At 31.9% G+C, this 25,716-nt stretch overlaps 2 protein-coding genes across 2 annotated transcripts; both read left to right on the top strand.

Moving 5' to 3' along the window:
- Positions 1-10,043: 10,043 nt before the first annotated feature.
- LOC107411420 (cytochrome P450 714C2) lies at positions 10,044-12,795 on the top strand. The gene is made up of 5 exons (XM_016019004.4): positions 10,044-10,465; positions 10,592-10,818; positions 11,044-11,297; positions 11,655-12,009; positions 12,242-12,795. Exons 1-5 carry the CDS (start codon positions 10,168-10,170, stop codon positions 12,665-12,667), a joined length of 1,560 nt encoding a protein of 519 aa, XP_015874490.3. The 5' UTR covers positions 10,044-10,167; the 3' UTR covers positions 12,668-12,795.
- A 10,126-nt stretch (positions 12,796-22,921) lies between these two features.
- On the top strand, positions 22,922-25,442 carry LOC107410513 (cytochrome P450 714C2). Its single transcript, XM_016017948.3, has 5 exons — positions 22,922-23,242; positions 23,369-23,595; positions 23,801-24,054; positions 24,424-24,778; positions 25,002-25,442. The coding sequence occupies exons 1-5, from the start codon at positions 22,945-22,947 to the stop codon at positions 25,425-25,427; spliced, it is 1,560 nt and encodes a 519-aa protein (XP_015873434.3). The 5' UTR covers positions 22,922-22,944; the 3' UTR covers positions 25,428-25,442.
- The last annotated feature ends 274 nt before the right edge of the window (positions 25,443-25,716 follow it).

Genomic DNA, 25,716 nt, shown 5'->3' with positions numbered 1-25,716 from the left:
TATTAAGAAGCCTACGACGTAATTTAGTCCTTGCCAAGGATCGCATGAAATCGAAGGCGGATCAACATTGTAAGGAGCTGGAATTTAGCATTAGAGATTTTGTTTATCTGAAATTACAGCCTTATCGGCAACAGTCCCTGGTTAGATGTACTTCACAGAAGCTTTCTCCTAGGTTCTATGGTCCTTATCGAGTTCTAGAATGAGTGGGACCGGTTGCTTATTGGCTCGAGCTACCAGAAGGATCGATGGTTCACAACGTCTTCAAGTGAGCCTTCTCAAAAAACATGAAGGCCCAATATCGTCTGTACCGTCTCCCCCGCAACCATTACAATTGGATCATCCTTCATCTCCCTGGCCGAAACGAATTTTAGACGCCCGGGTTATTCAAAAAGGCCAATATTTGCCCCGAGAGGACATATGAGTTAAGTGGATTGGGAAGCCTAATTCTGATACAATGTCGGAGAATCGTCGTCGTTTTCAGCGTACCTTTCCAACTTTCATTCTTGCGGACAAGAATGATTTGAGGGGGGAGGACTGATGGGGTTCGGATGCATGACCCACATAAGTGGGACGTGGTGTTGTGATTGACCGAGTCCATGGGTTTGATTGAGTCCAAGTTGGTTTCCAAGTTGTTATTGAGTTACTGTTGTTTTGGGGTGTTTAGTTACAGGAAACTAATGCTTAATTGTAGTTGTTGTTGCTTTTTCGTAGGAGAGTCTATTAGAGTGTTAGTGTATTTATTCTTGGGATTTCAACAGAGGAAGGGCAATAAATTTAATCTCATATTTTCCAACCCTCTTCTTCTTATCTTTTCTTTTGTTAGCTGTTCTTTCTCTATCAATTCTCAAGGGACCTATCATCCTTTTTGCTAATTATGAGTCAAATATATCATTATGTAAACAAGAATTTGGAATTCAAAGGATGCATGTTATTTTGGACAGTAACATATATAATAGTGATTAGTGATTAGCATAACTAATTGTTATCTATCATTGACAAACTCATTTTTTTCAAATGCAGTTGACAGTGGTACCAGTGAATAAACAGGAAGGCACAGGAAGATGCAAAGTTTTGTGGTATCCATGTCTCTAAAAGGGTTAACATTTGGATCTTCATTATAGCACTGCACTATGATCCTGAATTATGGCGACCTGATGTTAAGTTTAACCCCAAAAGGTTGGCTAACGGTGCGAGTGGCTCTTGCAAACTGCCCCATGTTGACATCTCTTTTGGCGTGTCTGTTTAGGACAACACTTTAAACCAAATATGTAACACCCCGTCCCAAATCGCACCGGAATCCGTGCACGTTGACCGTTGACCAAAGGGGTCAAAAGTTGACTTTTTGACTCGGTGGGAATTTCGAGATGACTAGGGTACCGTGGCGAAGTGCACGATGCCACGAGTTCGTAGACTGGTAGCACGTCGAAAACGGAGCTACGGTTTGAAAGTTATGGACGAAACAAGTTGCGGTCCAAACTGTCCAAGGGGTGCTGGAGTTGACTTTTTGTTTATGGGGAATTGAGCTTTGACTCATGCATGGTTGTGAAGTGCTCGTCGATACGAGTTCACAGACTAGCGGCACGCTCAAAACGGACATCCGGTTAAAAAGTTATGGACGTTTGAAGTTTACCGGATACCGTATTATTTTAATGTTTTTTTTGGGTCAGTGAACAGTGAAATGCCACGTGTCAGCTTCTGATTGGTCCACGTGGCATGAACAGTGTCACGCAGGATTTTAATTTTGAAAAACTCTCGGGGAAGAGAGAGAAAGAGAGAGAGGAGAGAGAAAGAGAGAGAGAGAGAGCCATCGCCGGCCACCGGAGTTTTCCACTGTTCCGGCCGAGTTACTGTACACGCACCGGACAGAAAGCTTGCCCACCTCATTTCCGGCAAAACCTCCAAGTTTCACGGCGAACGGCCGCCGGACGCGCCCGGATCGGACGTCCGAAGTTTGGCGGCGATTTTTCCCCTCCACCGCCGGCCACCGCGAATCGGCACTGTTCCGGCCATTTTCCGGCCACACGCGCCTGACAGCCTTGATCCTCTCCTCAAGTCCGGCCTACCCACCAAAAATCACGGCCATCGGACCACCGACGCGCCGGGATCGGAGCGTTTTCCGGCGAGGGGTCGAAAATCTTCAAACGGTGATTTCTCCGCCGTCCGACCTCCGTTTTGCTCACCGTCGGTCCCGTTGGATTGCTCTCCTCACGATCTACAAATCTGAAAAATTTCACAGCAAACGGCCACCGTCGGAAAATACTGTTCCGGTGACGGTTGCGGGTGACGTGGCGGCCCGCCGGAAATTACTGTTCCGGCGAGTACCCGAAAATTCCGGCCAGCTCCAGTCCGCAGTGTTCGACCTCCTGAATCCGAATCCGGCTTCCGTTTCCACCAATTCGCGACGGTTTGGGAGAATTGCAGAGCCGAAACTCGAAAAGCTTTCCGGCGAGATTCCGACCCCATCGGGTTCGATCACCGGAAAGTAAGACCGAATCCGTGATCCTCATCACGCGAGCTTCGATTCGGTATATAACTCGTAACCCTTAGATTTCGCTTGGTGTTCGCTCCCCGGGTATCCATTTGGGAATTACCCGAATAAAATATTAATATTTTTGGTTTGTGCGCTGTGGTTGTTTAGGTGCACGCGCGAGTAGTGGAGTGGATCCCTAGGAGGATCTTAGTTGATTTGCGCTCTCCAGGTGAGTGACCCACCTTCAAAAATTATTTTGGGCAATTAATTAAATTTAATTGGTATTTAATTTAGTATTTAAATTATGCTCATGTGGTGTGGTTTAATTATGGTTTTAATGCGGTTTAATTTAATTTATTTGTTATGCATGAGCAAGGTATGTTTCAGTATTAATTTTACGTGGTTTCAAATGTGATTTCTCGGGCATAATTGGGTTAAATATTTTATGAAAATATTTGTTTAAATTTTATAAATTATGCCCGCGGTATTTTTATGGTTGCATCTCGTGTTTCGAGGAAAATTGTGGTTTGTTGATTATCGCTGTTTCGTACCGGGTTGTTTGAATAAAAATATGTGGGATGGTGTTTTGTGAAAATATGGTATACTTCCCACGGTGGTTTTTGGAAAAAAAAAACGGTACGGTTGGTTGTTTATGTTTATTTTTAGACGCACTCATACAGTATTGGTGTTCTGGTGTATGGTGTATGGACACGTGGTTTAGCACGCGGTTATTATATGGTTTAGCGTGCGGTTATTACTTCACCCGTGAGTTGCCATTGGACCGTGGGCAGGCAAGGTTATTGTTGCGCACAGCCGCCCCCCTCCTTGGCCGGGTGATGGTTTTTAGCAGTCGGTACTGTCGGGACGCCGAAGTGACCACTGCAGGTTTCTCTCTTTAACCCCCCCGCCAGTCGGTACCTTGGGACGCTGGGTATCGGAGGGCATCACCGGTATATGGTGTGGTGCGTCAGGTGTAATTGTCGGTGTAATTGCAAATAATGGTTTAAACCCCAAAGGTGTTCAAAATTTATTTATTATAATTTATTATATTTTTATTATATATTTGGGGTATGTATTTATTTAATTGTTGTTGTTAAATTATTTAATCCCTTGGTTTTTGGGAGGTATGCACATTAGGTTTTGCGAAAAGGTTTTAAAAAGGGAACATTTCAAACGGAGCGATTGGTGAGAGTTTTGAGGGAAATCATTATTTTCCAAAGGTTATTATTATTTATTATTAATTGTTGGTATTTGTTCCACTCCTTAATTGTTATTATTTTATTATTATTATTAAAAGGTGTTCAGTAGTTCGGGTTACTCACGGAGATGATTAGCATCTTACACTCTTAAATTCCGTTCCCTTAGGTGCAAGTGGTGGTAGACGTTCTTCCGGAGCGAACCAAGTTTTCCGCTGCTGTTGTGTTTCGAGAAGTTTCTTTGTACTCTTTCATTTCAGTGTATTATTTCTTTTCAGCCTTGTTGTATTTCTGTTGTTTAGCACTTCTTAAGGCTCTGTATACTATTGGAATACTTCTGTTTTATTTATGCACTGGACTGTTGTTGCTTTGAGAAGTGCTGGAATTTGTGGAATCAGTTTGTAGTTTGTGGGAGGAATAAGGGGATGTTTTTAGAAGTGTGTTTTCAGTGCAGGTAATTTGTGGTAAGTAAATCCCTTAGGGGAGGCTCTGTCGGATTTTCCTTTGGAGGGTCCGGTAGGGTTTCCCTGGGATCAGGGCTGTCTAGGGTTCCGGGGAAGGAATTCTGGACGTGTCCTGACAAAATATGACTGAACTGAAAAATTCTTCTTGCTCTAATATTGCCCAACTTCTCATTTACTTTACTACCAATAAGCGTTCTCGGGTTATCAAGATGGTTATAGAGCCTAAAGATGGAATGAATAATTTGATCATCAAAAAGCTTTAAGATTTTAATTTGTTTCATTTCTTTTGGATTCGTAGGGACATTTTAACTAGGTATTTGATATTGTACTTTTTTCCAAGTGCTTCATCATTTTTCCTTTATAATATGATTAGAATTCACTTGCCTTAAGGACCACCATTATGGAAATTCCATTAATTCTGTCATGAATAATTATTATCCCAATTATTATACAGTCAGTCACATTTTACAGAATAATGGTAAGGAGAATGGACATATTAATTTCGTAGCATATATATGCACAGTAAACAAACATGAGGTAGATATACAATTTAGATTTCACTAAAATATAAAAAATTACTAAACTGATTGATCATATATATATATATATAAGGCGAGGCTACGGTGCGGATGATCTGCATGCACACCAGCACCAAAATCGATATTTTAAAAAAAATATATATATATCGCTTTTGTTTGTGTATGTATAACAGCAAAACCTATGTTTTTATAAAAAAAAACATCGACTTTGGTGCGGATCCGTACTATAACCTTGTCTTTTATATATATATATAAGTGTAAGTAAATACAGGTCTAACTTGTCTTAGTCAAAACTCAAAAGAAGATAAAAATAAACTAAAAATAGTTTTCAAAATTGAACCATAGAAATCAAAAGATATTAAATAATGTGCAAATGGAGCAAGAACGAGATTCTAATGACTTATTAATTTTTTATATTAAAAACCAATTTACTGATTGGAACAGTTATTTTAATGACTTATTAATTAGTTTTTAATCTAAAAAGTATAAGTTTTAAATAAATTTGTATCGAGAAATTAAATTAAAATAATTGTAAAATGTTTATAATGATCAATTAAATCCGAGGTTTAATAGTGAAAGTTATTAAACATAGTAAAAATCATATTAAATATTGGATTTAATCTCCTACTTAGTTGAGGCCTATAAATAATCTAACCTTCTTTTTAATTTTGATATGGAATTTGAGGCAGAGTAGAAGGGAAACAACTAGAAAGGCTCCATAGCTCTCTTCTTGTGTTATTTGAAATTATCTTAGGTTTGTCTGGAGGTTATTAGTGTGGTAGAGGGAAGACAATATCAAGTTTATCAATATTTAAAATTTTTGTTATTTATTGTATCTTAAAAAATAAATGCATTTAGATTCATTAGCACCAATAAGAAGTAAATTTGTTTTAAAAATAATTCTACACATATCGAATCCAGAGATTAGTTCCTATGTTCAATTATAATTTTTCAAGCTTCTATATTAATATTGTTTTATTAATATATATCTTTTTTATCGTTTAATATGTCCATGTTATATCTTTGTAAAGCTCTCTATACGTTATTTTTACAAGTTTTTTTTTTCTTTTTTTATATTTAGCTCCTCTATATTTTATAATTTATTATATCCTTTCTTTTCGAGCTTTATACATCAATTATGAATTATTCTATACTCCTCATCCTTGCTCTATAATTGTTATATATATTATATTTTTATATAATATTTCTAAGCCTACTCATCCTTCAGCTCGATCCTCTTATAGATCGGTGCGGAAAACAAGTTATGTGACAAAGAAAGGCAGACATATAAATTTATTTCTTTATCTATTTATCATAATATAAATATAAATTGAATTAATTATCAGTTTCACAATACATATTAAATAAAATGGGTTTAGTGGATAGGAGTTGGGATTCACATTTATAGAATATACTATAAAAATAAATAAATAAACATGCAAATTTTTTTTAAAAAAAATAAAAAAAACCTTTGATTGATTAATATTAGAAAATGAAATTATCACAGTCCATAATGGTTAGTCCAAGCAAACTGGCTCGATTAGGCCACCCAAAACCCATATTATAGGCTCAGGTCTGCCCTAAACAAAACAAAACCTCTGGGTTTTGGTAGATACCTCTTTCTCGTTTGTTGTGAGAGGTGACTGGTCACTGGCATAGAGTATCCTCCTCCAGAAAACCAAAATACCCTTCAGCTTTGCAAATTTTACATCAGGAAAGGCTGTGTCTCGCGCCACTGCCGATATAATTCTCTAATACAACGAAATACAATGAGAGGCCTAAGTTTGTAATTTAACATCTGAAAATTAATACTGCTATGCTGTGGTCCATATGTAATTAACACTTGTCAAGTACTTTCTCGAGGAGGACAGCCTCGTTACTTCCTAGGTGGCAATTCAAAAATAATATCGGTTTTCGAAATTAAATTCAATATACAATATATATACCACATATATATATATATATATATATATATATATAGAAATTCTATTGTGAGGTATATATATATAGAAATTATATTGTGAGGACGGTCGCATGAGAATTGCAGATGGTTTTTTATAGTATTAGTGACGATTTTATAATGGACTGTATATATATATATATATATTGTATATTTATTATATATAATAATATTATACATAAATAGATATGTGGTATATGTATAAGCTAACATGTTATATCCTTATTTCTATTATTTTTGTCTATGTATTATGTTTGTATTGATATGTTTAATAATCGTATTAAAAATGTTCAATTTTAATCCGATTTATTTTTTAATCATCTTAAGTATTTAAAATATTTACCTAACTTATTTATAAATATGTTAATTCGACATAATTTGTTTAATACGATTACTTTAACAACTCGTTTTGATCTATTAATTTACTAACCTGAATATTGATCTATTAATCTAAAAATTAACATATTTATTAAAAATTAACATAAAATTAACCTATTTATTAAAAATTAATATAAAATTAATATATTTATTCTACCAACTTGAAAATCAAAAGCTTCCTATTTGAAAATGATTTAAAAATAATAATTAAAAAAACAACATAAAAAAAATTTAAGTATTAAAAAATTAAGATACAATATTTAAATTTCATAATAATATACCATCAAATTATATTTGCAAATACTAATCCATAATACATAAATCTCAATATGTGCTTTTATAAAAAATCACTTTTATAAAGTTTTTTAATTTATAATATTTTTATTTATTAAATAATCTATTATGGATAAAATTATAATTTAAAATTAAATTTAAATAAGTTGTAATAGATATATAATCGTATTGGATTGAAACTAATACGTTTAATAAATAAATCGTAACGGATCAATTTCAAATTAAATAAGTTAATCCAAAAATGACACGATTAACAATCGTGTTAAAAGAATTGATCCGATTATAATCCAAATTTAATTATAATAAATCAAAATTTATTTATTCTTTTGTCATTTTCGAATGTTTTCGAATCATATCATCCTAGTACGATATAAATTGCCATACCTACTTCTCACTCCACTCCTTCCACCCACCTCCAATCCATCCACCCACCTTCTAGTAATCAATAGACCCAATTAGAAAAGCCTCATTACTTCCCACCTAACCCCCCCACATGGTAATCAATAGACCCCAATTCCAATGGGCTTCCCTTGCATTGATTGTTAGACATCTTCTTCTTAAGTTAAATGCTTCCTATCGTTTGTTTTTCTTGAAAGCTGGCATTGAGTGTTTACCTTAGGACCACTTGAGTTAGGAGAGAAACGGCGATACCTCTTTCTCGTTTGTCGTGAGAGGTGACTAGGCACTGTCATAGAATATCCTCCTCCAGATTACTAAAATACCCTTCAGCTTTGCAAATTTTACATGAGGAAAGGCTGTGTCTCATGCCACTGCCAACATAATTCTCTAATCAACGAAATACAATGAGAGGCCTAAGTTTGTAATCAAAATAAAAAGGGCAAAATACATTTTAATATTTTTTATTTTTTAATTTTTTTAATTAGGGGTTTGTGAAAAAATAAAAATTTTACAAATAATATTTTTTTACTATTTAAATGTTAAAATAAAACAATTTATGTTAAAAATTGATCACCTAATAGTCACATGACAAATAAAATAATTATTTTTTTATAATTTCATATTTAACCATTAACCATTCAATATGATTAACGTGTAACCAATAATTTGAAGCCATGTGGATTATTTTTCCACATCACATAGCAGGCCATTATCTTCAATTACAACCTATTTCTTGTCCAAACATAGTTTCCACATATTTCTCTCTCTCTCTCTCTCTCTCTCTCTCTCTCTCCTTTTGCAACCAAATCCTCTCTCTTCTATAACCAAACATATTTTCTTTTAAATTGAACATCCATAGAAATCCTATAGCAGTTTTCTCTATCTTGCCTATTCCTTTTATGCCCAAAATATAAAATGCACAACCAGGATGATCTCAATGTGCTCTTTTCTCTTTTTCCCAAAAAAAAAAAAAAAAAAAAAGGTGTAAGATACCAAACCTCCTTTAATAATAGTAAGATAGAAGTCTCATAAATCAAACAAATCGTTTTTGTTTCTTTTTTCTTTTTCATTGAAGGTTAACCCAAAATGTAAAAATAATGGAAGTGGAAAATCTCAAAAACTAAACAGGTCTTGATGAATGGATCGGTAACCCTTTTTGTAAATTATGAAAGATGGTGGTTCCTAATCTATTTGTGGAAGAGAGAGAGCAAGTCTTAGCCCTTTTTGCAAATTATGAGAGGTGGAGGTTTCAGATCTGGTTTTGGACACAATTTTATGGTTTTTCGATGTAGAAGAAAAAGAATTTGTGTGAGAATTCTGATTTTTCGTTGCAGAAGAGAGAGAGCGAGGGCTATGATTGAGCAGTGTTTCGGAAAGAAAGATGTTGATATTGAAGAAGATGATCTGTTATTCGACATGGAAAAATAATCCACATGGCAACAAGTGATTTGAAGGAGTATCTAAATGTACAGTATTCTAGAAGTAATAGAAATTTTTTTCTATTTTATCATGCTTCACTGGATCCACTTTTTTTAGAAAACACAAAATTATAAAAAAATAATTATTTTATTTGTCATGTGACTGTCACGGAATCAATTTTTGATAGAAACCATTTTGTTTTGACCATTTGGATAGTAAAAATATTATCTATAAAATTTTTTTTTACAAACTCCTAATTAAAAAGGCTAAAAATAAAGGGTACTAAAATCATTTTACCCAAATAAAAATGTGTTATTTAACATCAATTTTGAAAATTATTTTAAAAGAATAAATCAAAAAATCAAAAAACAAAAAACAGAAAAAATTAAAAAATATTTTCTAAAGTTTTCTAAAAAATTAAAATATATTGGTTCACCTACCATTTGAACATTGACAGATAATAGTAAAAATGATAATTTACTGTCGAAACAGCATATACCGTTCCTAAAGTATATTTTTGGTTGTTGAACATTATTTTTAAACATAATTAGTTAAATATTCATTATTTTTATAAATAATAAAAAAATATTTTTATTTTATATTTCAAAAACAATGTTTTAAAAATAAAAAATAAAAAAATATGAACAAACGGACCTTAATAAATCATGAAGAATCACGTTGTTGCCGACAAAATGGCATCTCTATCTGTAAAAAAAAAAATTGAAACAGGACCAGATAAAAATAGAGATCAAAACAAGAAAGTGAACTTTGTTTTGACGCTTTAGCGAGTTGGGTAAGGGAAAGATCATTTTTTTTTTTTCCATATTTTATGATTTAAAAATATTAGTAAGGAAATAAATTAAAATGGAAAAAAAAATGTTGATAACGTAAGATTATTTTATTGATCAACCGCGAATGAAAATAAAAAAAGAAAAATGAAAAAAATCTTCGTCCAAGTTAGCAAAACTAATAGGGCTATATATTATGGTCTATATATAATGAATACTTTGAGAGAGAAACGGCGATCCAGCGTGAGATAGTAGAAGTTATGGAGCTGCTAATGCTTTTCTTGAGAGTTATGCTCACAGTTGCTTTGCTAGGCCTGATTAGCGTTCTGTTCAAACTGTGCGACGCTCTCGCTCTAAAGCCAAGAAGGCTTCGCTCAATTCTTCAAAAGCAAAGCATTAGTGGTCCTACCCCTTCGTTTTTGCTTGGAAACATCCCGGACATGGTGAAGAAACAACCTACAGTCTCAAAGCCACCACAAGAAGATGAAGACAAGGGGATGATCCACAATTGTCCTCCTCTAATCTTTCCACACTTGGTCCAATGGAGCAAAGAATATGGTAAAGTGTTTGTTTTATATTTGTCCTCAATTTTCACTACGTACCCCTTAAAACGTGTATGTATATTTTGATAGATAGCAAACTTGAATAGTTTTTTGATCTAATTAATTATGGTTATATAAATAGGTCCTAAATTTGTGTTCTCCCTTGGAAACATACCATTTTTGTACTTGAACGAACCTGAGGTGCTCAAGGAATTCAGCAAATACACTCCATTGAACATCGGAAAGCCATGCTACGTTAAGGCAATGTTTGATCCTCTGGTTGGCACAGGCATTGCTCATGCAAATGGGACAGCTTGGGCTCATCAAAGAAAACTCATTGCCCCTGAATTTTTCATGGATAAGGTCAAGGTAACACACACACACACATATATATATATATATATATATATATATATATATATCTGAGTGAATTTGTAATAACAAAATCTGAACGAGAAATGTGAATTTGTAATTTATAATCACAATATTAGCCGATCCCATTTCATGTCAAGCACCACCCTTTGATAAAAAAAATATTAACCTCGTCTTTATATCGTTGAAAACTTAGATAATATTGTTTCTTATAATTTGAAGGGTATGACGAAGTTGATGGTAGAATCGGCGGCAACTACAGTAGTGAAGCCGTGGCATAGTCTCATTGAAATAGAGGGTGGAGTTGCTGACGTTATCATTGATAACTATATGACTAACTTCTCCAGAAATGTGATCTCAAGACTATGCTTCGGGAACAATCATTCTGAAGGGGAACAAATATTCTTAAAGCTTAAGGCTCTTGAAGAAATTATGTCTAAGCAAGGCCCATTATATGGAGCTTTTCCTATGCTGAGGTTTGATTTTTTTCTTTTTCTTATTTTCTAAGATATATATATATATATATATATTGACATATGATACTCACACTACAAAAAGTTTAATCTTTAGGGACAAAACTCTAGGCTGAAAATATAAAAAGCCTTCAAAAATATGTATTTGTGACCACAAAGAAGGAAAAAAAAAATTCATGATTAAGATTTGTGGTAATAAATATGTTTGTTACTGAAAGCTATAAAATTTGTGCTAAACGCTTTATCTAACGAAGCTATAGAAACAAACTAGCTTCAGTTTTTATTTTTGAAACACAAAAAAGTTTTAGTGACGAAAACATTTGATCATGAATTACAAATTTAAATGTATATTATCTTCAGATATATTCCTACCGAGAGTAACAGAGAAACAAGCAAATTAAAAAAAGAGAGCCGAGCATTAATTCTAAAGATGATAAATGAAAGAAAAGACAAGACAACAGATAAAGACCTGCTACAATTGATACTTGAAGCTGCTGAAAAAAGCGGTCTGAGTAAAGATGCAACAGAATCCTTTGTTGTTGACAACTGCAAGACAATGTACTTGGCTGGATACGATACCACTGCCTCATCCGCAATGTGGGTTTTGATGTTGCTAGCCTCCAATCCAATATGGCAAGCGAAAGCTAGAGAAGAAGTGCTCCAAATCTGTGGAGGACAAATGCCCGATAACGAAATGCTTCCCAAGATGAAAACAGTAAGCTTTATTGATATTAATCCTGTTTTGCTAGCTATGGATTAAAGTATTAAATTACCACTGATTCCAAAAATAAATTTAATCTACCAGGATGAAGATTATTATACATATCAAATTTTGTTAACACAAAGGAAGCATATGTTTTGGACAATCAATAACTTATATACTAGTGATAAATGATTACCAAACTTATTTGTTATCTATCAGTGACGAACTCATTTTTTAAATGCAGTTGACAATGGTAATTCAAGAGTCTCTACGCCTCTACCCTCCGGCGCCAGTTATAACCAGGGAGGCACTAGAAGATGTGAAGTTTTGCGGTGTCCATGTCCCTAAGGGGGTCAACATTTGGATCTTGACAATAGCACTGCACTATGATCCTGAAATATGGGGACCTGATGTTAACAAGTTTAACCCCGAAAGGTTCGCTAATGGTGTGAGTGGCTCATGCAAACTGCCCCATGTGTATGTTCCTTTTGGTGCAGGACCGCGTGTGTGTCTGGGACAACATTTTGCCATGGCAGAACTCAAAATTCTTCTTGCTTTGATATTGTCCAACTTCTCATTTTCTTTATCACCAAAGTATAAGCATTCTCCGGTTATCAAGGTGGTTATGGGGCCTAAAGATGGAATGAATTTGATCATCAGAAAGCTTTAAGATTTTAGTTTGTTTTCATTTCTTTTGGATTTTTAGGGACATTTTAACTTGTATTTTATATAGTTTTTCAAGTGTGTTACCACGTTTCCTTTATAATAAGATTAGAATTCACTATAAGTTTCCATTAATTCTGTCATGAATAATCATCCCAATTATAATACAATCAGTCACAATTTGTAGAATAATAATGGTAAGGAAAACTAAAGCACATGAATCTTGACTAAAGCACATGAACCTTGCATTGCTGAGTAAGTTGGGTTGGTTCCTAGCTACTGATTCAGGAAAGTTGTGGGTACAAGCTCTAAGAGGCAAGTATTTTGCTGGGAGCTCCTTCTTAAGATGCAGCCGTAAGAAACATTGCTCTTGGACCTGGTACGGCATTCTCTCAGCCAGGAAATTGCTTACTAATGGTCTTTGTTATCGAGTTGGTAAAGGGGACCAAATAAACATTTGGGAGGACCCATGGATACCACTTAATCCTAACTTTAAACCCATTCCGTCCTTTGATTCCGCCACCACTGAATGGGGAATGGTGAACTCCCTTAGATGTCCAGATGGAAGCTGGAACATGGAGAAACTGCTACGCCTTTTCGATAGAAGAACCATTGCTAAAATCAGCAAGATCCCCTGCACCAACAGGAATTTGGAGGATAGATTAATTTGGATTGGAAATACTAATGGTTGCTTTTCTGTCAAGTCAGCCTACAAGCTTGCGTTTGAGAAAAACACCCCGTGTCCCCCTGGTGGAAGTTACATTGGTCCTCAAAGCTGCACGAAAGGCTCAAATTTTTCCTGTGGAGGCTAGCAAACAAGGGTATCTCAACCGTTTCAAATCTAATGGCGCATAACATACAAATTGCATCGAAGGACTGTGCTCATGGTTGTGGGTGTTTAGAAACTGATAGCCACATATTTTTTCACTGCCAAGTAGCCAAAGCAGTTTGGTTCGCCACTCCCTGGAGCATTAAATGGGAAGCTTTCGAGACCACCTCTCTAGTTGAGAAACTGAACTTACTTGCCAATCCTGCTGGTGTTCTTCCAGTTCACATTGATGCGAAAGAGGATTTCTTTTTGTTTGCATCTATCGTTTTGGATCAGCTCTGGAAGATCAGGAATAGCACCATTTTTTATAACAAGTTATTCTCTCTTGAGAGTACTATGGAACGGCTAAAAATCAGATTCCAAGAGGCAAAAGTTTGCAGCTTCCAATTTCTCAACTCCTCTGGCTTGCTCTGGCAGTCAGTTTTGGCATAAGCCACCCCCCACTTATATTAAAATTAACTCAGATGCAGCAATTAGAGATGGTGCAAGTATGATTGGGGTTATTGCAAGAGATCATCATGGTGAAGTTTTGAAGATTAGGTCGGTTTGCCTCCAATCTGATAATCCTGAGCTTGCCGAGGCTTATGGAATTTTACAAGGTCTGGTTTTAGCCTCAGAGGAAGGTTGGACAAATCTCGTGTGTGAGTCAGACGCAAGAAATATAATTTTTCAGCTTAAATAGTTCAAACTTGCAGCTCACGCACTGGCTAGTAGAAGGAGTCTTGAATGAAATCATCTTGCAGAAAGACTTGTTCCAGGATTTAGTGTTTAGTTGGACTCCCAGAAAGTCAAACTTCCTGACTCATTTTGTCTGCAACTGGTGCATCAGGAACAATATCTCTGGCACCTTTTGTGTAAATTCTTTTCCTTTGTTGTTCTCTTATTTTGTATCCCAGGAAGGTGGCGGTGAAGTCACCTCTTTTGTGTAAGCTTTGCTTTCCGCTGGGTTCCTTTTGGTTATAAAACTTTTGACTCTTAGCAAAAAAAAAAAAAAAAATTATGGTAAGGAAAATGAGCATATTAATTTTGTGTAGCATACGTATTCAGAGTTTCATTGAATTAGTTAACCTACCAGATTTCAGTAAGAGCCCATGATCATTGTGAAATTGTTTTCCTTCACTGATCAGTCAAATCTGTATCATAAAAAAGCAATAACGTTCACAAATAATCTAACGAATATATAAATCTAAAATCTTATGAAGGTTCATTACCAAATACCTACCGATTACACATTCGTGACTGACCCACAAAATAAGGCGAGGGAATCTCTCATCAGCGCTTGGAATGGTCCCTGTGATTAAGATATTTAAAAATATACAGAAGAGAGATCAAACAAATATGTGGTTTTGTGTAGATGCACAAATTTCGATTTGAAGAAAATATAAATTAAGAACCAATGCACTGATTGATCATATATAATTAAGTAATGCTGGTCTGATTTTATTCAAAACTCAAAAGGAAAACTTCTTATAGAATGCTGCAAGGATAAATTAAAATAGTTTGGAAAATTAAACCATAGAAAATCAAAAGATATGAAATAATGTACATATATATATATATATATATATATTTTGTTCAGTACATAGATATAAAATAATCAATACGATAAACAATAAAAGTAAAATAAATATTTTTTTTAAAAAAAAAAATTAATTGATTCTATTATAAAATAGACTTATCACAACCCGCCACAATGATTGGTCCTTATATCAAACTGGCTCAATTCAACCACCAAAAAGCCTATGAGGCCCTAAAGCCCATACTGTCGGCTCAGGTCGGCTCTAACAAAACAAAGCCTCGCAGTTTTGATGGATGAATACATCGTCTTACTGTCTAGGCTTTGGGAATAGGGCTTTGTCTTACGGGTACCTAGGTCTCAAGTGAAACGATGTCGTTACAATGATGAAACCCAAGACTCTTGGAGCATACAAGGGTGGAGCTATATTAGGGCCTCGGCCTTATGTTTTTAAATTTTTTATATATACATATTTTAAAGGAAACTGAGTTAATATTTGCAAGAATAATATTTTGGTCCCTTAAATTTGATTAGTATGTTATCTAATAAGGTAATTATGATCTTTTGATTTAGATAATTTAGTTCTTGATGAAAATTTCTATAGTAAACTAGCAATAAATATTTATACTGTAATTAGTTATTAAATTGAAGTGTTTATATATATAAATTTTTCCTTTTATGCTTTTGATTTTTCATATATAGCTTTCAGATATTCTTGAGAGTCAGTTCAACTACGAAACAGTGGAGCTCAAGTGGCAGAGCACACCACAAGCGACGCCGTGGTGCGAGGTTCGAGTCAGGGGGGGAGGGGTGCCCAGAGACCATAGCCACACCTGCCAAAAAATATAAAAAAAAATTTCAACTAGGAAACAATATTTTATCATTAAAATAAACATTTAGAAACAAAACTAATGTAAATATATATATATATATATATTAGTATTCATTTAAATTATGCAATTATAATAGATGATATTAAATATAATTTGTAATAATTAATTATATTTAAAAATTAATTCAAAAATTTTGTTGTTAAAAAGTATATTTAAATTTTTTTTTCAATTTATACTGTAAAAGTTTGTTAAGAATTATAAATTGGACTTCTATATATAATACTATTCAATTATGAAATTCAAATACAAAAATTACCTATATAATTTTTTCCATCTATGAAATTTAAATTTAAATTCAAATACATTTATATAATTTAATTTAAATTTAAATGTATTTAAATAATATTTTTCATTTATAGAATTCAAATTCTAATTCAAATATATTTTTTGGTTCTTTGCATATAATTAATTTTCATATATTAAATATTTATAATGTAATATAATTATTTATCATTATTATTATTATTTATTCTATAAATATATTTTTACCTTATAAGACAAATTATTTATAAAATTCAATTAAAATATATTTACCTATTTAATTTTTTCCATCTATAAAATTCAAATTCAAATTCAAATATATTTATATAATATTTTTCATCTATAAGATCAAAATTCAAATTTAAATATATTTTTTCATTCTTTGTAAATAATTAATTTTCCTTTATAAAATCCTTATATTTAATTTGATTAGATAAAAAATTCAATTTAAATGAAATAACAGCATTCTCTATATCTCTTTTATTGTCTAATATATATATATATATATATATATATTTAATTTAGGGGATCTTTCCTCTTATATATATTTTAAAATATTTTTGATAAAATAATTATTTTTATTAAATTTTATAACTTATTGTTTCTATTTACAATTATTTATACCATATACAGAATATTTTATCTTGTAAATATTAGTCAAACCCTGTACAAATATATATATGTATATATATCTATGATTAATAAAAATCATGTCTTAACATATTCCTGAAAAAATTTCAACTTTATTTTATATTAAATATTAGATATTAGATAATTTAATATTGAATATTAAATATTAAATATTAAAATTATAGATAATTATCAATTTGAATTTAATAATTATCAGTCCAGATCGAATTTATCCATTTTTTATATTTAAGAATATAATAATATAATTATAAAAAATAATTAAATAGTAGAATAATATTAAATAATATTATTATTCTTGTTAATAAAATAAAATCAGCACATGATAGCAATTAAGATTTAAGATTGATAAGATCAGACAAATCAACTCAATCATAATCACAAATCAAATTAATGGTCATTAGCCTTGTACAATTTTTATTACATTGTAAGTATTCAGTTATACTTTTAAATACAAAATCCACTTTTTATATAAAATTGATTTTATATTGATCCATATTAATTAAATCTGGTCATATGTGTACATATATATTTATATGTATATATATAATAAAAATATATTTTATTATTTACATGTTTTTTTACCTAATCTTTAAAAAATTCAAAAAGTAACCAAATAAGGAGAGAAAAAAAATTTCCCTTGCCAAGTTTTATTCCATCACCAAAAATAAAATCTTCATACCCACGTATTATGGAAATTTTCAAAAATTAAGATCAAATTTTTCTACCACTTTACTAAGATTGTATAATTTTTATTTTTGAAAATATTATTTATATAAATTATGCTAAAACCGTTGTACATGTTATTACAAAGGTTTATAGCCAAATCTTGATTATGCCCATATATTATGCAAATTTTTAAAAAATCAAGATCAAATTATTCCTTTCAAGTTTATTAAGATTGTGAAATTTTTTAAACAATTTTATTTCTGGATTTTAATTATTTATAATGCCTTCAGAAGAAAATAAAATGAATATAATGAAATATATGGCAATGATTTTAAGATTGTAGAATTTTTAAGATAATTTTATTTCTTAATTTTAATTTTTTTTAATATTTTTGAAGAGAACAGAATAAATATGAGGATGACACATAGTAAAAAAATTTTACTGACTCTTTTACTTTTATATATTATATAGATGTATATATTTAGACCATAATTCTGTTATAATATATATTAGTCCATATATATGTAAAATTTTGTTATAATATATGTATATATATTAGGCCATATATATGTATAATTGCGTTATAATATATATGTATACTAATTAGGCCATAAATATATATTTGGTAAATAAGATAAAATCAAATATTTTATTTATTTTAAAATTATTACCATATGCAATTTTATTAATTGTTTGATAATTATGGATATTTATATCAAAAATTAATTTTATATACATTTAATTATATCCATAAAATATAAGATAATAAATAATAAATAATAAGTAATAATAAATAAAATAAAATAAAAAATATTTTTGGAGGAAATTTGAAAGAAAAGTATACTAACATATGGTGCATACACTTCTTCTTTTATATATTATATCGATATTATCTTTTTTCTACAACTAGAAAGGCAAACCATGCAATTTTATTTTATTTTAGAGGATCAAATAAAATATTTAGGATAATTCTACATTCATCAAATTTGTTGATCAAACTTTTGATCACCGATTGGTTGGCATTGTTTATTGATTTTTCCTCTTATAATTATAGAGCACCATTAATTTAAATCCAATAATAAATAACTATATCATTTGATTTATAATTTTAATAAAAAAATTATCCTTATAATGATAATTAAATAGAAGACCTAAAGTTTTGTATGGCTTCCATATAATATTGTAATTAATCAATATAACATATAATAAGTAATAAATATTTTATATTGAACGTCTGTACATAAATTTTTATAATTTCAATACGTAAATTTATATTTGTTAAAAAACAATTTGGCCCCCACCAAAGGTCATTTTCTCGCTCCGCCCTGGAAGCATGGAGGGATGAGAGGCTATTTGACAAGGTTTTGGTTTTGCATCACCATTAACCAATGACAATACCCATGGTTTTAAAAAAGTGATAGTACTGTCTAAGAAAAGTATTGTTATTTATAAATTACTGATATATATTATCAACAAAACTCTTGTTTATATATTAATTACTAATTATTGAAGCAAAAAAAAAATACTAATTAATTATATTTAAATCAATTTTAATTTTTAAAAAATTAAATTTAAAAGTAAAAAATTAATTAATAACTTATATATAAACATAAATTTTATTGATGGTATTAATTCGCAATAACAAATATTATTTTTCATAAAAGAAATGGCCTCATTTTCCTTTTTTCGTGCACGCTTTGCCAGTGTGCGGCGGCATGGTCATCGATTGAAGCACGTGCCATTTTTCTTTTTTCATAGTAAGAATTGTACATAGCAAAACAAAAAGTATATCCTTTTGATTCTTAACACAGTTATTTTATTTTTTATTTTTTTCAATTTTTTTCTTTTTTCAACTTAAAAAAAAAAAAAAAAAAAAAAAAAAAAAAAAAAAAAACTTAATGGCACATAAACAAAACGAAAGCAAACCCAACCTATAAGCACTTTATGTTTGATAGCAACTAAAGTCCACCTTGATCAAAGTTCTTTACAGTGATCCATTTCTGCAGGGGACAAGTACCAGATAATGAGATGTTACGCAAGATGAAAACAGTAAGCTTTATTGATAATCCTTTTTGCAATTATGAGTCAAATATATCATTATGTAAACAAGAATTTGGAATTCAAAGGATGCATGTTATTTTGGACAGTAACATATATAATAATGATTAGTGATTACCGTACCTAATTGTTATCTATCATTGACAAACTCATTTTTTTCAAATGCAGTTGACAGTGGTACCAGTGAATAACCAGGAAGGCACAGGAAGATGCAATGTTTTGCGGTGTCCATGTCTCTAAAAGGGTTTAACATTTGGATCTTTACAATAGCACTGCACTATAATCCTGGAATATATGGTGACCTGATGTTAAGTTTAACCCCCAAAGGTTGGCTAACGGTGTGAGTGGCTCTTGCAAAGCGCCCCATGTGTACGTTTCTTTTGGCGTGTTTGTTTGGGACAACACTTTACACCATATATAGCTGAACTCAAAAATTCTTCTTGCTCTAGTATTGCCCAACTTCTCATTTACTTTACTACAAAAATATAACTGTTCTCCGGTTATCAAGATGGTTGTGGAGCCTAAAGATGGAATGAATATGATCATCAGAAAGCTTTAAGATTTTAGTTTGTTTAATTTCTTTTGCATTTTTAGGGACATTTTAACTCGGTATTTGATATTGTACTTTTTTCCAAGTGTTTTAGCATTTTTCCTTTATAATATGATTAGAATTCACTTGCCTGATATAATGAGCACCATTATGAAAATTCCGTTAATTCTGTCATGAATAATTATTATCCCAATTATAATACAGTCAGTCACATTTTACAGAATAATGGTAAGGAGAATGAGCATATTAATTTCATAGCATTTATATTCACAGAAAACAAACATGAGATATATACAATTTAGATTTGACGAAAATATAAAGAACCACTGAACTGATTGATCATATATATATATATATATAAGTAAATGCAGGTCTAGCTGGTCTTAGTCAAAACTCGAAGGAAGATAAAAATAAGACTAAAAATAGTTTTGAAAATTGAACCATAGAAACCAAAAGAAATTAAATAATGTGCATCAGCTGGCAGCAAATGGAGCAAATTTTGCACTCTCAGGCATGCAAACTTCCATTGCGTCTCAAATCACATTCCATTAATCGAAAGGTGTGTTGAAAATTTTTTATATTAAAAACCAATTTAACGATTGTAACGTTTATTTTAATGATTTATTAATTAGTTTTTTAATAAAAGAATTATAAATTTTAAATAAATTTGTAACCAATAATTAAATTACAATAATTTAATAGTAAAATGTTTATAATGGTCAATTAAATCTAAAATTTAATAGCGAAAGTTATTGAAAGTAGTAAAAACCATATTAAATACTGGATTTAATCCCTTATTTGGTTGAACCCTAAAAATAGCCGATTCTCTTTTTTAATTTTGATATGGAATTTGAGGCAGAGCAGAAGGAAAACAACTTAAAAAACTCTGTAGCTCTCTTCTTGTGTTATTTGAAATTGTCTTAGGTTTATTTAGGGGTTATTAGTGTGGTAGAGAGAAGACAATTTCAAATTCATTAAGAAAAACTTAAATATATAATATTTGAAATTTTTATAATTTATTGTATTCTAAAAGACAAACGAATCTAGGTTCACTAACATCAATGGGAGCAAATTTGTTTTAAAAACACTATGTGGAATACAGATCTCGAACCCGGAGATCATTTCCTAAGTCCAATTATAATCTTTTAGGCTTTTATTTCCGAAACCCCATATCAATTAATATTTTAAAAAATCGCGGTCCAAGAAATTATTTTAAGTGCAAAATCAAGGGTAGGTTTGTTGGTTTGCAGGGTTTTGCTCCCTATTAATAAAATATATATATATTATATATATTTTAAAACATTCGGGAGCAAGAAAAATTTTCAAGTGCAAAATCAAGTTCAGTGCAAAAAATTGTTTGGGGTCGCATGGCGGAATGCCCACACTGTTACAAAGTTACCAAAACACCCTTCAGCTTTGCAAATTTTACATCAGGAAAGGCAGTGTCGTAATTCTCTCCACTCGCACAACGGAATACCATGAGAGGCCTAAGTTTGTAATTTAACATCTGACAAGCATACGAATGCCCCATGTGGACCCCGAAGTTATGGATATATATATTTATTTTTACAGATTTTACATATTTTAAAGTCAAAAAAATAATAATAATAATTTTTTTTTTATTTTTTTTTAAATGTAAACCGATTTGGATTCAACGTGCAAACAAGAAACGATAAAAGGCCTCCCACCATCCACCGCGATTGGACCCCTATATGTCAATTCTCATTTTGTTCTTACATTTCTATTTTTTGTAATCTCAATATTTTTTTCATAAACCTTTTTATGGACTAATAAATTGTTTAGGGGTAAAAGCGATAGCGGTCGGAATAGATAGCTAATTTTTTTTTTCTTTTTCAATTTTTTTTTCTTTGGAAAACAATACTTTTTGCGTGAAGTTTTTTTAAGATAAAAAATCCAAATGAGTATATTACATTGATTGTAAATATTTATATTTTGTTTTTGGTCAAATCATATTTGGAATTGATAGTATAATTTGTGCCACTCTAAATATGATTTAACCCGAATCTAAATCTAATATATTTTTATTAAAATACCACTTTGATCAATTTCGTATACAACACAAAAACTAAATAAAATAATATTCGATACTATTAAATATTGGTCCACGTGCATTGCACGTGGCTCATATCTTATTATAGATGGGTTTCTTCCAGGAACCAAATCGCAGTGTGTGTTGGTTAGCGTGTGTTTGTTTTTTTCATCTTATTATTATTATTATTATTTGTTTTTTTCCTAAATCATTGAACGACTTATATTAATCAATTCAAATTATCATAGGAATACGTGTCATTGTGATGTCCTCTAACATCTTACCGCTGAACTTGATCTTGACGACATTTAAGACTAAGAACTTGTACAATTTCCCATGGAGTCGAGTGGGATATAAAAACGTGGTGGCTTTTTGACAACCGGAGGGTGAGAAAATTGAGAGAAATTAAGAAACCACGAAGAATCTCGTTGTTGCCCGACAAGATCGCATCTCTTTCTATAAAAAAAATTGAAACGGGACCAGATAAAAATAGAGATCAGAACAAGTAGTAACAACTTTCTTTTCACGCTTTAGCGAGTTGGGTCATTTTTTTCCTTATTTTATGATTTAAAAATATTAGTAAAGAAATAAATTAAATGAACCCCCCCCCCCCCCAAAAAAAAAAAAAAAAAAAAAAAAAACATGTTGGTAACGTGAGATTATTTTATTGATCAACCACGAATGAAAATAAAAATAAAAATAAAAAATCTTCGTCGAAGTTAGCAAAACTAATGGTGCTATATATTATGATCTATATATACTGAATACTTTGAGAGAGAAACGGCGATCCAGCGTGAGATAGTACAAGTTATGGAGCTGCTAATGCTGTTCCTGAGAGTTATGCTCACAGTTGCTTTGCTAGGCCTGATTAGCGTTCTGTTCAAACTGTGCGACGCTCTCGCTCTAAAGCCAAGAAGGCTTCGCTCAGTTCTTCAAAAGCAAAGCATTAGTGGTCCTACCCCTTCGTTTTTGCTTGGAAACATCCCGGACATGGTGAAGAAACAACCTACAGTCTCAAAGCCACCACAAGAAGATGAAGACAAGGGGATGATCCACAATTGTCCTCCTCTAATCTTTCCACACTTGGTCCAATGGAGCAAAGAATATGGTAAAGTGTTTGTTTTATATTTGTCCTCAATTTTCACTACGTACCCCTTAAAACGTGTATGTATATTTTGATAGATAGCAAACTTGAATAGTTTTTTGATCTAATTAATTATGGTTATATAAATAGGTCCTAAATTTGTGTTCTCCCTTGGAAACATACCATTTTTGTACTTGAACGAACCTGAGGTGCTCAAGGAATTCAGCAAATACACTCCATTGAACATCGGAAAGCCATACTACGTTAAGGCAATGTTTGATCCTCTGGTTGGCACAGGCATTGCTCATGCAAATGGGACAGCTTGGGCTCATCAAAGAAAACTCATTGCCCCTGAATTTTTCATGGATAAGGTCAAGGTAACACACACACACACACACATATATATATATTTCTGAGTGAATTTGTAATAACAAAATCTGAACGAGAAATGTGAATTTGTAATTTATAATCACAATATTAGCCGATCCCATTTCATGTCAAGCACCACCCTTTGATAAAAAATATTAACCTCGTCTTTATATCGTTGAAAACTTAGATAATATTGTTTCTTTTCATTTGAAGGGTATGACGAAGTTGATGGTAGAATCGGCGGCAACTACAGTAGTGAAGCCGTGGCATAGCCTCATTGAAATAGAGGGTGGAGTTGCTGACGTTATCATTGATAACTATATGACTAACTTCTCCAGAAATGTGATCTCAAGACTATGCTTCGGGAACAATCATTCTGACGGGGAACAAATATTCTTAAAGCTTAAGGCTCTTGAAGAAATTATGTCTAAGCAAGGCCCATTATATGGAGCTTTTCCTAAGCTGAGGTTTGATTTTTTTCTTTTTCTTATTTTCTAAGATATATATATATATATATATATATATTGACATATGATACTCACACTACAAAAAAGTTTAATCTTCAGGGACAAAACTCTAAGCTGAAAATATAAAAAGCCTTCAAAAATATGTATTTGTGACCACAAAGAAGAAAAAAAAAAAAAAAAATTCATGATTAAGATTTGTGGTAATAAATATGTTTGTTACTGAAAGCTATAAAATTTGTGCTAAACGCTTTATCTAACGAAGCTGTAGAAACAAACTAGCTTCAGTTTTTATTTTTGAAACACAAAAAAGTTTTAGCGACGAAAACATTTTAATTATGAATTACAAATTTAAATGTATATTATCTTCAGATATATTCCTACCGAGAGTAACAGAGAAACAAGCAAATTAAAAAAAGAGAGCCGAGCATTAATTCTAAAGATGATAAATGAAAGAAAAGACAAGACAACAGATAAAGACCTGCTACAATTGATACTTGAAGCTGCTGAAAAAAGCGGTCTGAGTAAAGATGCAACAGAATCCTTTGTTGTTGACAACTGCAAGACAATGTACTTGGCTGGATACGATACCACTGCCTCATCCGCAATGTGGGTTTTGATGTTGCTAGCCTCCAATCCAATATGGCAAGCGAAAGCTAGAGAAGAAGTGCTCCAAATCTGTGGAGGACAAATGCCCGATAACGAAATGCTTCCCAAGATGAAAACAGTAAGCTTTATTGATATTAATCCTGGTTTGCTAGCTATGGATAATTACCAATGATCCAAAAAATAAATTTAATCTACCAGGATGAAGATTATTATATATATCAAATTTTGCTAACACAAAGGAAGCATACGTTTTGGACAATCAATAACTTATATAATAGTGATAAATGATTACCAAACCTACTTGTTATCTATCATTGACGAACTCAATTTTTTAAATGAAGTTGACAATGGTAATTCAAGAGTCTCTACGCCTCTACCCTCCGGCGCCAGTTATAACCAGGGAGGCACTAGAAGATGTGAAGTTTTGCGGTGTCCATGTCCCTAAGGGGGTCAACATTTGGATCTTGACAATAGCACTGCACTATGATCCTGAAATATGGGGGCCTGATGTTAACAAGTTTAACCCCGAAAGGTTCGCTAATGGTGTGAGTGGCTCATGCAAACTGCCCCATGTGTATGTTCCTTTTGGTGCAGGACCGCGTGTGTGTCTGGGACAACATTTTGCCATGGCAGAACTCAAAATTCTTCTTGCTTTGATATTGTCCAACTTCTCATTTTCTTTATCACCAAAGTATAAGCATTCTCCGGTTATCAAGGTGGTTATGGAGCCTAAAGATGGAATGAATTTGATCATCAGAAAGCTTTAAGATTTTAGTTTGTTTTCATTTCTTTTGGACTTTTAGGGACATTTTAACTTGTATTTTATATAGTTTTTCAAGTGTGTTACCATGTTTCCTTTATAATAAGATTAGAATTCACTATAAGTTTCCATTAATTCTGTCATGAATAATCATCCCAATTATAATACAATCAGTCACAATTTGTAGAATAATAACGGTAAGGAAAACTAAAGCACATGAATCTTGCATTGCTGAGTAAGTTGGGTTGGTTCCTAGCTACTGATTCAGGAAAGTTGTGGGTACAAGCTCTAAGAGG

Source organism: Ziziphus jujuba, chromosome 1 (genome assembly GCF_031755915.1).
Source record: "Ziziphus jujuba cultivar Dongzao chromosome 1, ASM3175591v1".
Lineage (NCBI taxonomy): Eukaryota > Viridiplantae > Streptophyta > Magnoliopsida > Rosales > Rhamnaceae > Ziziphus > Ziziphus jujuba.
Note: the sequence above shows the minus strand (reverse complement) of the source record. Positions and strands in the feature narration are given on the sequence as shown.

Bases quoted from the DNA above. Each gene is read 5' to 3' on its own strand.
- LOC107411420 (XM_016019004.4), top strand. From the start codon at position 10,168: ATGGAGCTGCTAATGCTTTTCTTGAGAGTTATGCTCACAGTTGCTTTG. The intron at 10,466-10,591 runs GTAAAGTGTTTG...TTATATAAATAG, and splicing joins CCAATGGAGCAAAGAATATG to GTCCTAAATTTGTGTTCTCC. The intron at 10,819-11,043 runs GTAACACACACA...TATAATTTGAAG, and splicing joins TTTTCATGGATAAGGTCAAG to GGTATGACGAAGTTGATGGT.
- LOC107410513 (XM_016017948.3), top strand. From the start codon at position 22,945: ATGGAGCTGCTAATGCTGTTCCTGAGAGTTATGCTCACAGTTGCTTTG. The intron at 23,243-23,368 runs GTAAAGTGTTTG...TTATATAAATAG, and splicing joins CCAATGGAGCAAAGAATATG to GTCCTAAATTTGTGTTCTCC. The intron at 24,779-25,001 runs GTAAGCTTTATT...TTTTAAATGAAG, and splicing joins TGCTTCCCAAGATGAAAACA to TTGACAATGGTAATTCAAGA.